Source organism: Chroicocephalus ridibundus, chromosome 6, assembly GCF_963924245.1.
Source record: "Chroicocephalus ridibundus chromosome 6, bChrRid1.1, whole genome shotgun sequence".
Classification (NCBI taxonomy): Eukaryota; Metazoa; Chordata; class Aves; order Charadriiformes; family Laridae; genus Chroicocephalus; species Chroicocephalus ridibundus.
The window spans coordinates 24,500,919-24,514,020 of NC_086289.1; the positions used below are offsets into that span (position 1 = coordinate 24,500,919).

Consider the following 13,102-nt stretch of genomic DNA (forward strand, 5'->3'; position numbering starts at 1 on the left):
TTGTGGAAGAATCTGTTTTCACTAAAAACATTGTGGAGAAATGAAGTATTCCTCTTATTTGTTGTATTTTCATCTCTGTATGCATCTCTGTTGTAATAGCTGCCCTCCCTCCAGTACTTGCCACCCCTAGAACATTCTAGATTTGTTGAAACAGGAGTTCAAGGAACTAGGAACAGATTCTTTACTGAACAGCGGGAGTATCATATCAGAAGCTACTTAACCCTCTTACAGTGGTCTTTAATTTGTATAAGGTTTTTATACTTGTTTAAGATATCTTGGGAAGTTGTCATCATTTTTTAATCACATTTGATAGAGAGTGGATAAAATATCACTGCTGTGAAGTACGGATTCTGATAACACCATAGCTCTGAGATGCAATTTTATTTGCCAGCTAGGAGTGAGGGGTATTTTTTTTTTTGTGATATCAATTAAATATGTATGTGCATGTAACTTGTTATGGCTGATTTTTGCTACAAAATTTATTTTCACAAGCAAAGAGACAAGGGGATACTACTTTGAATTGTTCTGTCTTTTCTTTGATGTAAAGATAAATGTTATAACGGAAATCGGCGCTCTCTTAGTCTTCATTTATACAACATGGGTGGCTAATTGCCTCTGAGCAATCCTGTTGTTACTGAGATCATGGCTGATGAGATAGGAAGCTTTGAAATAAAAATACCTTCTTAATGTCATCGGCATTTTGACTGACAGCCTGTTTTGCCCATCTTTAATACTCCTGTTTTATAAACAGCATACACGAGTGTAATAACTGAGCTGCAGATAGGGCATCAATCTTTGCTTGGTAGCGGATAACTTGTCAACATGTTCATGACTTACCGCCCGTGTGTTCTGATGGCATTCTTAACTCTCAGATAAGCATCCCCTCTAAACCTAGGCTATTAGATGGCCACGTTATCTCTGCAACTGACCTTCTACAAACTAGAAAATTACCAGATTACATGTTGCTAGTTGATTTTTCTCAGTCTCAGCTAGAGGCACATCATTATTCTGATCGATAGTGTAGCCAGTTGCTGGTAATTCCAACATTAGTACTGGCACAATTTAGAAATTTGCCACAGTTTAAATTGCAGCTACTTAAACAAAAACATAAAAATAGATATCATTCAGGAAAAACATGGAATATTCTCCCTTCACTTTTTACCAATTTCCATTCAAAATTATTTCTTTGGAAATATTACACTCGTCTGTACTGGCATTACACTTAAAACTGGTAGCAAGTGTCATCCAAGTATAATTTAGTTGTGATCCAATCTGGTTTAATGGTTTTCCTTTAATTGCTACCCTTCTCATGGTTTCTAACTGTTCATCTTAATTTTATTACATATATATTTTTTATCAAAATGTAGTAACTTAAATATGATAATTCACATTTTCACCTGTACAATTTAAATGCAATCCAGAAAAATATGTAGTAGAATCAATGTAAGGCAAAACATTAGTATATTTGCTGTCATTTTTTAAATAACATGTAGAAGTGAGAGATCCATTTAAAAGGATCAGTGTATGGAATTAAAAACCCTCAGAAGTTTTGAATTAGACTGAAGCAGGACCTGATCCTTCTAGCCGGTGTGTGTCTCTTCCTGGCAGTGACACCCTCAGTGTTAAGGGAGCCTCAGTACACAGCAAGAGGATTAATATTTTGCAAAATGGGGTTTTAAAAGGCCTAATTTACCTCACCATAAATCCAGTGACATTCTGGACAGGCTTTGTGAGAAATAAATGTTCAATAGGTTGCGTACATTTTAAAAAACAAACCTACTGTGTTAAAAATAGATTTTCAAAACCAATTATAAAGTTCCAATTTTGGCTGTAATAGCTATGGGACAATTACAGATCGGCTTAACGCCTCAAAGCAAATCATCACTGTTTAAAATACTTTGTCATGCCTACTATCCCTATCCTCATAACATTTCATTTTATGTTAATGTGTCATGTGTTAGAAAATCATGTAATGATAAAGAAAATGTTCATGTGGAAGGTTAGAAATTACTTTAATGAGTTATTATTACCTTGCTTGCAGACTGTTGGTAATATTTTTGTGTTATTTTAATGTATTCTGAGTAGAGACAGAGGCACTAGTCAGATTGGATCATCAAGAACGTTCCCCTGGGAACCAGGGCAGGATGTAGTCCCCTAAGAAACGATGTGTCAGATTAAGCTGATGCTGTATTCACAGGAGATACAACACCACAGAATGAAATATAGAAATACACTGAAATACGTTATCTATTTCACATCTGGTATGACTTGGTGTGGTGCTGTGGAGACTGACACGATGACCACAGAGGTGCTTCCCAGCTGGAGGTATTAGCTATCAGGATCCTCACTCACTCGCAGGGTGGTAAGGTCTCCCATAATTTGCTCACTGCCCCCACACTGAAATGGGCTCATACTTGGGGTGGGAAGATGACACGGTTGCAATAAAAAAAGAAACAAAAGAAACAACGTGGTCCCAGTTGAAAGCAGGGCTTGTAGGTCAGTTTGGCGCTCATCTCCGACTGCTTAAAGGGACGTTACTGTTATTGGTGATCAGTAAATGATTAGTATCAATCCATGGCTGTACCAGATATTTAAACAGGCAAAAGATATTAAATGTCACTGTATCAGAATAGGAGCACTGTGAATGTAACACTAGGGTAGGCTGTTTCAACCCACAACAGTCAAGAAATTGATAGGCTGTCTCGCTGCCGTATTCCCACTGCATTGGGTGTTGCTTTCTGATTCTCTGCATACTGCCGGCTGGACTGGGTGGAAGTATTCCTCCAAATAAAACCTTCCTGAGAGATGGTCGCTCTGCAAACACAACTTCATCTCCTGCCTTTGGTGCATGTGAATCTCAACTATGGAGTTACATTCACGTAGCCCTTTTTTGTACTTGAATATATGACAGAAGCATTATGCTTCCAAACAATGTTAAAAACTGAATAGAGGATAATACATAGTATTCCGTTTTGTTATACTTAGAACTTCATTATTTCTACATTAAATTAGTGACATCCTCTTTCTCTTATACCAAGTGGTAGATGTAGTAATCTGCACCATTTAATATCAATACAACAGATCTGTTTTGAAGCTCAGAAAATTTCCTCAGGTACTAATAAAAGAAAGCATATTTCATTCTGCTGTCTCAAAAATGGCTAAGGAGAATTTTAGCTTCTGAAGAACACTTCTAGGAAACTTTCTAGGTAATGTTTTTAGGAAAAACAAAGAGAAACATCAGCTTGGAAAGCAGTCTTTTTCAGATAGTTAGAGAAGATGTTTCCAATGAAAATACCTGTATTTGCTTTGGCATATACAGCGCCTTGAGTATTCCTTGTAGGCTTGGAGGTGTGGGGTTTTTTTAAATCAAATGTTTTCCCCTGATCCTGACTGTTGGAGACAAGCCCAAAGCCACCAGATTCTGATCCAAGAAGGAATTTCCCAAACTTCATGTGGATTTAAAAATGAAAAATAGGACCAAACCATGAAGTTATAACTTTGTTATCAGTTTCCTCCATCACATCTTTCTTGGAGCATATTGTAGACTGAAATGATTCTTCTCTTGGACAATAAGATGTGCTGGGGAGTTTAATAGAGGTGATATGCAACAGGTTATAAATAGAGTCCACTGAGGATGATTAATGTGGAGGGTGTCACAGTATAAAACACTTAAGCTTCTCCTCCAGCTCTGGGCTGTTCCCCCCCTCAAAGGGAGGACAGTATTCAGGCAAGGCATACGCCAGTGACAGAAAACTCCCATCAGGCTCAGTGGGCTTCAAACCAGGATCTAAGTTTTCTCCATCCATTGCACAGCCTTCAGGACCAAACCGCTATAGAGTTATAACCACTGTTCCTACTTGCACAGCGACATCAAAGAAAGAAGACTGCTAATTTTCCTTAGAGAGAGACAGTCGCTGATGGGCGCAAGCATCTATACAGGCCTTGGGAAGGAGGATGACACCTTATTCTGCGAGCTGCAGTGTGCTGGACCAGTAGGTCCAAACAATGGTAAACATACACGCAATGCAATAAAATTATTCAGCCTTGAGTAACTGATTCCTAATGGAATAACAGGGATTTAGTGGCATTTTCTGTAGGGTTTTTTTATTGTTACATTTTTGCAGGAATCTTTCATTAACTTTTTCCACATGTAATGGTTTGAAGAATTAGGGTCTGAACTCTTTTTTGCTTTGTGTATTCAACACCTCCTCTCCATTCCAGGAAAAGGCTGCTGGACTGAAAACACTCCTTCCACTTATTCATTGTTGTCTAGTAAATGCAAAGTTGTATTATTTGCATGTGGCCATAAATGACTGTATAACCTCAGACTAAGGAAGACGTACACCCCTCTGAGTGATCCTTAGAGAAATTCAGTACAGTCCAAATGTAAATATAAAGAAAACAAGAGGGGTAGGGACAGCAATACCAATACTGGCTGCTTTTCTTGAAAACATGCTTGGTTTAGTATTCATGCTGGTGATTAGAAAATAAGAAGTTTGTGTAAGAGGGTTGTACATAGACAGTGAAATGCCTTTAGCGCGTGACCATTTTATAAATAAAGTAAATATAGACTTCAGAAACATTTTATTCGTGATCTCATGGTTTTGTCATTCTCTGGAAGTAAAAATATTGACATTTACCAGGCTGTTTGTTCCAGCTTTCTGATCTCCTGCAGTTTATTTTTATAACAACCTTATCGATGAGCCTCTTACTCAGCTCTCTAGGTTTAACTGAGTTGAGTCGATTTGTTACCACAGCTTCAAGTAGCTGTTACAGAACAAGCGAGACATCCTAATAAAGTTGTAAACGTGTTTACTCAAACATGGTATTGATTTTACTTGGAGAGGGAAAAGCCAGTGCTTAGCATGGTGTCAGGGAGGATGAATTTAACTGCAGTTTTTCATTGTCATCTGTCATGGTTGTGAAACACTAAGTGAAGCCACAAGAGGATAATTAGAATTGCCAGAAATTTAGCCCCTAAAATCAGTTAGCCACTCGGGATTTTTGTAGTTTAATTAGGTTTTATTAAAACTTTCCTCCAGTGGTATAGGCAGGAAGGCTTTTCCAATGTTCTTTTCAGGGAGGGTGAGATTTCAAGGTTGCCACTTGTTAGATATACATCCTAAATGACTGTTCTTCTGAAAGGGTTGGTAACCTTTTTTCTCTCACTTGTAATTAGCCTGGCGCTACAGTTCTGTGGAAGCACAAAACCATCTCATTTTAAAAGAGAGGGAAAGACTTGTTTACTGTGTGCACTTGTTTGTACGTGTATACATCTGCAGTTAATAACATATATGTGCATGTGTGGAATAATTCTTACACTGTATTTTGAGAGAGAAAGAGCTAAGGTGTGTGAAGATTGAAAGAAGTATAATGTATTTGAAGACGCATGCATTTAATTTGTCTTATATACTGTAAGTCTAATGTGTCAGACCACAGTGCCAAAATACATGAAAACAGAAGCCAAATCCCACCCTTAATCAAAAACGTTTCCATTTAGAATAGCCAACATTCGGTTTGATAGCAATGGGCAGGGCCTCTGGCTTACCACAGTTCTTGGCTGTAATATCCACCATCTGCCACAAAATTAAAAAAGGAGAAACCTCAGCATGTTGACGTACGGTCGTTCAGTGACTATATTGCAGAATCATCTGATGCCAACATCTTTTACAAAAATCTAGGTTGGCTGGTTGGCTCTTGGCAGCGGCGTTTCTAACCACCTGATTACAACTGACCGGGCTCGTGTTACCACAACATTAACCCACTCCAACAGCGCTAAAAGACATCCGAAAAAGCCTCAGTCATATCAGCTACAAGCCTTTGAACTGCTAGGGTAATGTTTCTTGAAAACTGCATCTTCCCACACTGCTGGCTTGGAAAGCTAGTGGGATCACATAAAAATAGATGAGCTTTCGAGCAACTGTGATCAATGCTGTATAAAACGAGAGCGTAAAAAGGTACTTGCAACTGTCCCCCTTAGTGGAGTGAAACCATTTTTAAAAAGGCAGTTCATAAATTAAGCTGTAGAAACTTTAAATAAATTAAAAAAAAAGAGAGGAGGCAGCTCAGCTGTTCATGATCCTTTGTGTGGCTGGGACAATTTTGGCGGTGAGTGGCCTGGCTAGCACTGCTTATATTAGGTGCTTCAGGGTTCAGCTGGAAGAGGAGGATTGTCTGGCAACATCACATAGCAAAAAGATTTGGGGGGGCTGTGACTCAGGGTCAGCTTGTAATTGTTTATAATTAATGCATTTGATAATTGCTTTTTTTCTGCTTTTCTATCTTGCATTTAAAAAAATGTATTAATTTTGCCTTGGGCATTTTGTAAAGGTTGGAAGTGTGAGAGAGACTGCAGAAAGACGAGTAGTGGGGGAGCTGGGTGTCGGAGTCTATAAACGGATTTCCAGCCAGCATTAGTAATTAACAGTCATTAAAATTAATTGTCAAGTGTACAATTTGAAATGAAACATTTGGCTTCAATATGAGCTGTTTTTAAGTGTTGTTAAACCATTACTGAAGCAGACCAGAACTGTTTTAAAATCTCCGCTATTGGACTCCCACATTCCTATCCAACTGCACTAGCGCTGGGCGTTCATTCAGAATTACCACTGATAATCTGAAAACAAAACTTTCAAAGAAATCACTAATTTCAGTGAAATTGCCTCTGAAATGTCTGTTTCGCTGGCCACAAGGAAATGAACTTGGTTCTCCTTTAATGATTTTTAAGTGCTACTCAGCTCTTAGAAGTAACAAAGTAAAGACAACACCTTTTGTGTCAGTCGGTGACTGCCTTGCTGTGTCTTTTCAGACTTATGTTGACATCCCCAAAGAGATTTGAGCCCGTTTCAGTGAGGGCCTTGGTTTGGGTCTGGATTTTGAGGCTCAAGCACCACTTCTGGCACTTGGCTTATAGAACTTTTCATGTGGTGGTGAGCACAAAAAGGATGAAAGCAACTTAACTTTTCTGTCCCTCACTCTGTTTGCAGACCTAACGATTATAGACATTGTCTTTGAGCACATGTAGTAAGGAAGCTGGAGATAATAAAGATTTACTCTCAATTATGTCAGGCACACTTTTCAGAGCAAAGTGATTTCAGAGATGCTTTTCTCTACTGAGCAGAAATGAAATAATTATGGGCCAAAAATAGCTATTGATGTGTTATAATCACTGCCATCATCTGGGAATGCAAATACGTTCTCTACCACTCTAAGGTTTAAAGCAGCTTTTAAAGCGGAGTTGTCTTTGCTTTCTAGGAAGACTCTGAATAAGCGGGACGAATTGGACACAGTTCCAAATAAGTTCTTACCGTGAGTAGGTACAAGGTGGTTTCTTGGCTGTCCATGCCTGTGAGGGACAAAAGGCATCCCAGTCTACTCTGAAAGCTTACTGAGACATCCTGCAACTGCCATTTCTCTTACTCCGTAAACACTTTGGATGTCAGGGCAGGAGGCAGAAAAGTGGGAGAGCCTTGAGTTTGGTCCTTGCCTTTGTGTTCTAGCGTGAAGAGAGTGGTACACCTTGCATTAACACCGTCTCCAGCTTCCGCAGTGTGGAAATGCCAGTGCAGAGTAGCTGCAATTAGAAGGTGGTAGACAATATTGCCTGAAGTTGTTTTGGTAGAGTATTTGAAGCGAGGTTGTCTTGCGCAGCCAAAAATATACTACTGCTTTCTGCACTCCATTCCAATGATAATCAGGAACTAGTTCAGGCCATGGCAGAAGTTAAAATAGTTGCTGAGCTACTTTAGTAGGTGCTGGGATGATCTAGTTCTGTGATCCCAGGCCTGTGATACGGGATCAGAGTTCAATCCTGCCCTTTCTGTCTGTGAAATTGTAGGAGGAGCGTGAAGTAAGTCCGAAGCCATGTTCACTTATCTTCTTGCATTTCCAGACATGGCACCTTAAAGAGATTATAGCCCTCACCTGCTTATCGTCTTCCCTCCACCGCCCTGCTCGCTGGTAGAGCTGTTTGAGTACTCACTAACCCACTTCAGTTTAAATCAGCTGGGTTAGCAAAGATCGACTATTCAACAGCTTTCTGTTTAAACTAATCTGACTCATTTTGACACAGTATCAGGTTATGCAAGCGGCAAAGAAGGATGGTAAAAAACAGATGGGGCAGTAACTTCTTCGGCTGGAACTCGAAGATCCGAATCCATGCCTTGAGAGTATGACTCACGGGTTTGCATCACACCACCTTATACGCTGGAGGAGGCAAACTCTGAATTATATTCTGATCATGTTGCTTTTTACTGCATTAACTAAAAAGAACATTCTGCAGCTAAGGCAGCCAACCTGATAGAGCTCTTTGTTTCTCTGCTCAAACAGTGCTTTCTGGTGTTCCCTCGGGGTCTGCTTTGCCAACTGCCTAGTCTTAGTGTGTGATGTACTTCTGTGTTTGTGATATGTGTGTTTGTATTGTCATTCGATGCGATATTGTGTCAGATACTGCTATTTCTATTTCATCTATGAAACACATACCTTTTAAGAGAAACTCAACAGACGAGAGAATGGTTTGAGGGCAAACTCCCCACTGCAGTTTCTACATATCTCATATATGACAGCTGTACTTAATGTCATTTCTCCACCACTCTGAAATCACAGAGATCTCTCATTTCTATCCTCAATTAGAACAGGATGTTCTTTCACCTGATTCTGCTTTCACTTAGATCAAAATAAATAAGAAGTAGCTTCACTGAAGACAAAAGACACGTGCTAGCTTGAAACTGGAGTGAGCCTGGGAGATGGTGACAGTCTCAGTCTAGTTGATATTGAAAAGTAATTAATGTTTTGTGGTCCTTCGTTCCTTGGATTTTCTCATCTTCATATATGTTTGATGCCTGGGTCGTAAACGTAGAGGACAGTTGTTCTTTCTTGTGTAAACCCCTCTCTGAATTCATGCTCTGTACAAAACCTAGCCTCGTGTTTGCCTTTGGAGGCCTGCCCAGTGCGTCTTCGGTACTTACTGCGTCAGAAATGGACTGTCTGAGCCGCCTCGTTCTACATACGGTTACAACTTGCTCTCAGGTTTGAACCACCCAGAAGCACACTGGCAAGCTCCTGCCTCCCAGGCAGTTTAAATTTAATGATTGACATTCTCCGCGTATCCAAGAAAGTTTCTCTTAAAAATGCATGTTAATTTAATGGAGAGCAGACCATTTTCGTCTTGTTATTCAGAAACGGTCTGATTTCTGCCAGGCATGCTGTTTGAATTTCTCAACTGTTACCCGACTATTGCAGCTGGACCATCCTGCCACAGTTGTGTTGTCTGGCATCCCCTTGCTGCCATCAGTGATAGCTCTCACAGCACAATTTCTTCCTGTTTCAGATTCTTGTCTCTGTAACACTGAAAAATCCTGTCTTCTCCACTGGTCCTTATGGACTTAACTTTTGTTGGTGAAGCAGTCATTTTTCCCCAGCTAGTGTCAGTCAATAACTGTGAAATTCCAGCTAATATGTAGTTCTCTAGGAAAGTATTGATGTCAGAAACGTACAAGTTTTCTCCTAGTTGTCAGCCAAAGTGCCTACTTTCTATGGCCTCCCTGTTCCAATGAAAAGTATTTGAGTTGTAGATTTAGTAGTTTCAAACTCTTGTCCCATTTGGTGCAGTTTAGAGAAAACTGTGCATCAACTAGGCTTCTTTTCACTATCAGTCATGACCGAGAAGCCAAGATTTCCTTGGTAATTCACGAAAACGGGGTCTTTTCCTCGCCAGTATTATCTTTTGTTAATCTAACCTTATTTTTCATGTTTTACATGATTTTTGATCTTCAAGGAACAGACATTATTGCATAGGATAAAATATTTTCACCACCTTATAAAATATTCTCTAATGTGCCACAAAAGGAACTATTTAGAATAGGAGCACAGGTTAAATGAGAGCGTCACAATGTAACGTAGAGTCTTTGTTCCAATAGTAACCAAGCTGAATGGAGAAAATCTGTTTGAAAGCAAGTTAGCCAAACGTATCACCTTTGAATCAAAATGTGTAATGTGTCAGAAATTGGTACCTATGAGCTCCGTAGTACTTACGAGAGACGTGGTTTCAAGACTGGATTTGTATTGTCAAGGCCCAAGGCCTGTCAGAGCGTGACGCAGGAACTTGAAATGGTGGATGAAAGCTTTCAAAAGAGCGTGTTTCAGCGTGCTCGAATTTTGATTTTCTTCGGCAAGCCTCGCTTTCCTTCTGTGATTGGATGAGGAAGAGAGATAGATCTGAAACATATTAAAAACAGGATAAAAGTGAAGAAAATATTGCCTCTAGAATGACAGAGGAGAAAATCTCTTCCAAATTTTAAATACATATTTCACCTCTGCTGTAAGTTCTGTCATGCTTTTGGTCACAATAGTTTCAACCAAGACAAAATGTTTCAGAACTGAGGGACTCAATCCATAAAATTTCTGGTGCCACTTGTACTTAACTTTTCCGAGTACCTATAAATAATCTCCTTTTTGGGGCTCTCTGCTTATATTCATTTAAGGAGGTGCTCTGGTTTTCAAAACGCTCAGCTCCCAGTGGTTGCTGGTTTTGGAAGCCATGCGTGCTAGGGCTTTGTTGGCTAAAGCAGTTCACCAAGTGCCCTGACGCGGAGCGGGGCCTGGCTCTCCGTACGCTTTGCTGTTCATGTGGGCACGGGAACGTGCTGAGGTGCCTGCTCGTTCTGAAGTCTGGGATTAAATTTCCCGTGATCAAGGGCAACAGATGCTATCTAACTTTCCTCAGCAGGTAAAAGCTGCTCACCTGCTTTTCGTTGTGAACACCTGCAACTGTGAATATAGACAACAGTTATTTGTTATGTGCCTTTCTCTTTTTTTTGGGAAAAGCTTGCAGAGTGACAGTTGTGTGGAGCTGTGGCTGCAGCCAGTATGAACAGAAGGAGCTCTCTTCAGCAGGGAAAGCTGCTTCTGTCTTTTTAAAATGGTATTTGAGGAATCAGGGTCTCTCTGTGGGAAAAAAGAGGGCAAGAATTCTAGTAAAATAATTTTGAGAGCACTAGTAAAGATCAGTCTTGATAATCTTTAATTTACCTGAGGCTACCACATGGAGACGTCAGGTAGAAACAACAGCAGCAGCACTCCAACTCAGCAGGTCACTCAAGCTCAATACTAAATTTAAAGTAGCCCAAAGCAGCCCAAACCGCGACACCAGGGTACCTGTGTACATACGGTTAGGCCAGTATTTCAGTGCTTTGCCCTGTGGCAAACTGGGACACTCAAAACGCAAATCTAACCATTTTCTTCCTTCTCTTTCTCTCCCACTTTGTTCCACAGGCTTCCTCTCACAGCTCGTCTATGACCGGCCAGTGACCGAGTGCATCCGGGCTGGACATTACGCAGCCAGCGTAATTATCAAACGTTCAGGTTGCACCTTCCCAGAGAAGCCTGACTTCCACTGATACTGGTGAATTGGAGGGATCAAGAGTAACTCCCATGTTGCCGTGGGATTGCTGCCTACATTTTTCCTCCTTCCCTTTCCTCACCTTTCCAATTACCTGCATCAACGCTTCTGTACTTCTGTTCATTGTATTCTAAACAAAATATATATTTCTATGGTGTTTTCCTTTCCATACCACTAGAGTGTCGCAGTAGTCTTAACTTTTGGAAACAGTGCTAAGTGAAGCTTATTCTCTCATCCATCAGGAAAAATTGTTCTATTTACACCGTTTATAAGGAAGAAGTCCCATGTAAATGACACTGCTGATTAACACCATTAAAATTCTTCTGTTGAATTATCTAGTTTGTATCCAGCTGTGGCCAAATCCTACTCAACTTGCGTGAAATCAACAGACCTGACTTTATTTGTCACTTAACGTTATAAACTGGGACTGGGAATTGTTCTTTATAGTGGAGTCACACTAGTGTAAAGAGTGGTGTAAAAGTCCCAAGAATTTCCTTACATATTTGAGCGTACAAGATCTGGCCATCAGACCCAGCCCAGCTGCCATGAAAGTGAGTAGCTGTTTTGTCAGTAATTTAAGGACCTGATCTAACGCTGATGTCATGCATTCGGTTGTTTTCCACCGATGCTAGTAGTTTTGGATCTGGAACTGCGTGAGAGCAGGGTCTGGCCACTCCACGTACAGTCACATTCATCTGTCAGGTGAGTTAGCAGATAGGTACTTTCAGTGATTTCAGGGCAGATGCGTGAGTTGATGATGAACATGAACATACAGATCCTATCTCCTCCACGTGAGCTTTCTAGAGGCTGTGTTTAATTAAGGTACACATAGTGATAATGAGGTACAGAAATATTTATGCAGGATATATTGACAGGATATGCCAAACGGAATCTCTGAAACGCACATTTTTAAACTTTTAATTTACTTTGGATAATTAAGCAATATGGTGGATTTTGTTTGTATTTACAGTATTCAAAGAAGTGATCTGACACTGCATTCATTACTTTGCTATGTAATTTGATACTGATAAATAAAAAATTGTCATACAGATACTCCTGGGTTTGTATTGGTACGTGCCCGGTTTTCCTCCACATATCATACTGAAATGGGAACAGGAAATGGGTGCTTAACCCACAGTACCTGTTAGATCTCAACGTTTCCTACGTGACTTCCAGTGTCCAGGTGGGTGTTCAAGGGTGATCTCAGCAGTAAGGAAGGGAAGGAACATCAGTTTGGTGTTTGTATAACAGGAGAGATGAAAAATTAATGGCTAGGGTTCATCAAAGAACGTTAAGTCAGTGAGGGCCTCGCACTTTACTGCATAGCATGGAACAAGGGACACACAGAGATTGAACGTTGTTGTTACAGTTTGTGTATTGCAAAGACCGTGGGGAGAAATCAAGCCTATGATCCCGATTCACTTGTTTGACCCAGTATCCAGCTGGATACATTGGAGAATAGGCTCTGTCATCTTATGAGATCACCTGGCGGGATCCCTGCAAGTACATCAAGGAGCTTCAAACCAGCCACTTCTGAAAATCCTCATGGGGCCATGGAACTCCATCATCGCAAGCACAGATCACTGCATCGTAAGTACCGTCTGTTCTTAGAATCCTAGAATCACAGAATGGTTCGGGTTGGAAGGGATCTTAAAGATCATCTAGTTCCAACCCCCTGCCATGGGCAGGGACACCTCCCACTAG

The 13,102-nt window shown here is 40.4% G+C and overlaps 1 protein-coding gene across 2 annotated transcripts in view; it reads left to right on the forward strand.

The window, feature by feature from the left end:
* Positions 1-12,451, forward strand: part of ADK (adenosine kinase) — a 298,680-nt gene extending 286,229 nt beyond the window's left edge. For both annotated transcript variants that reach the window (XM_063337494.1, XM_063337495.1), the window contains exon 11: positions 11,272-12,451. In XM_063337494.1, coding sequence (XP_063193564.1) covers positions 11,272-11,396 — 125 coding nt within the window. In that variant the 3' untranslated portion in view covers positions 11,397-12,451. The remainder of the gene's footprint in view (positions 1-11,271) is intronic.
* Positions 12,452-13,102: the final 651 nt, after the last annotated feature.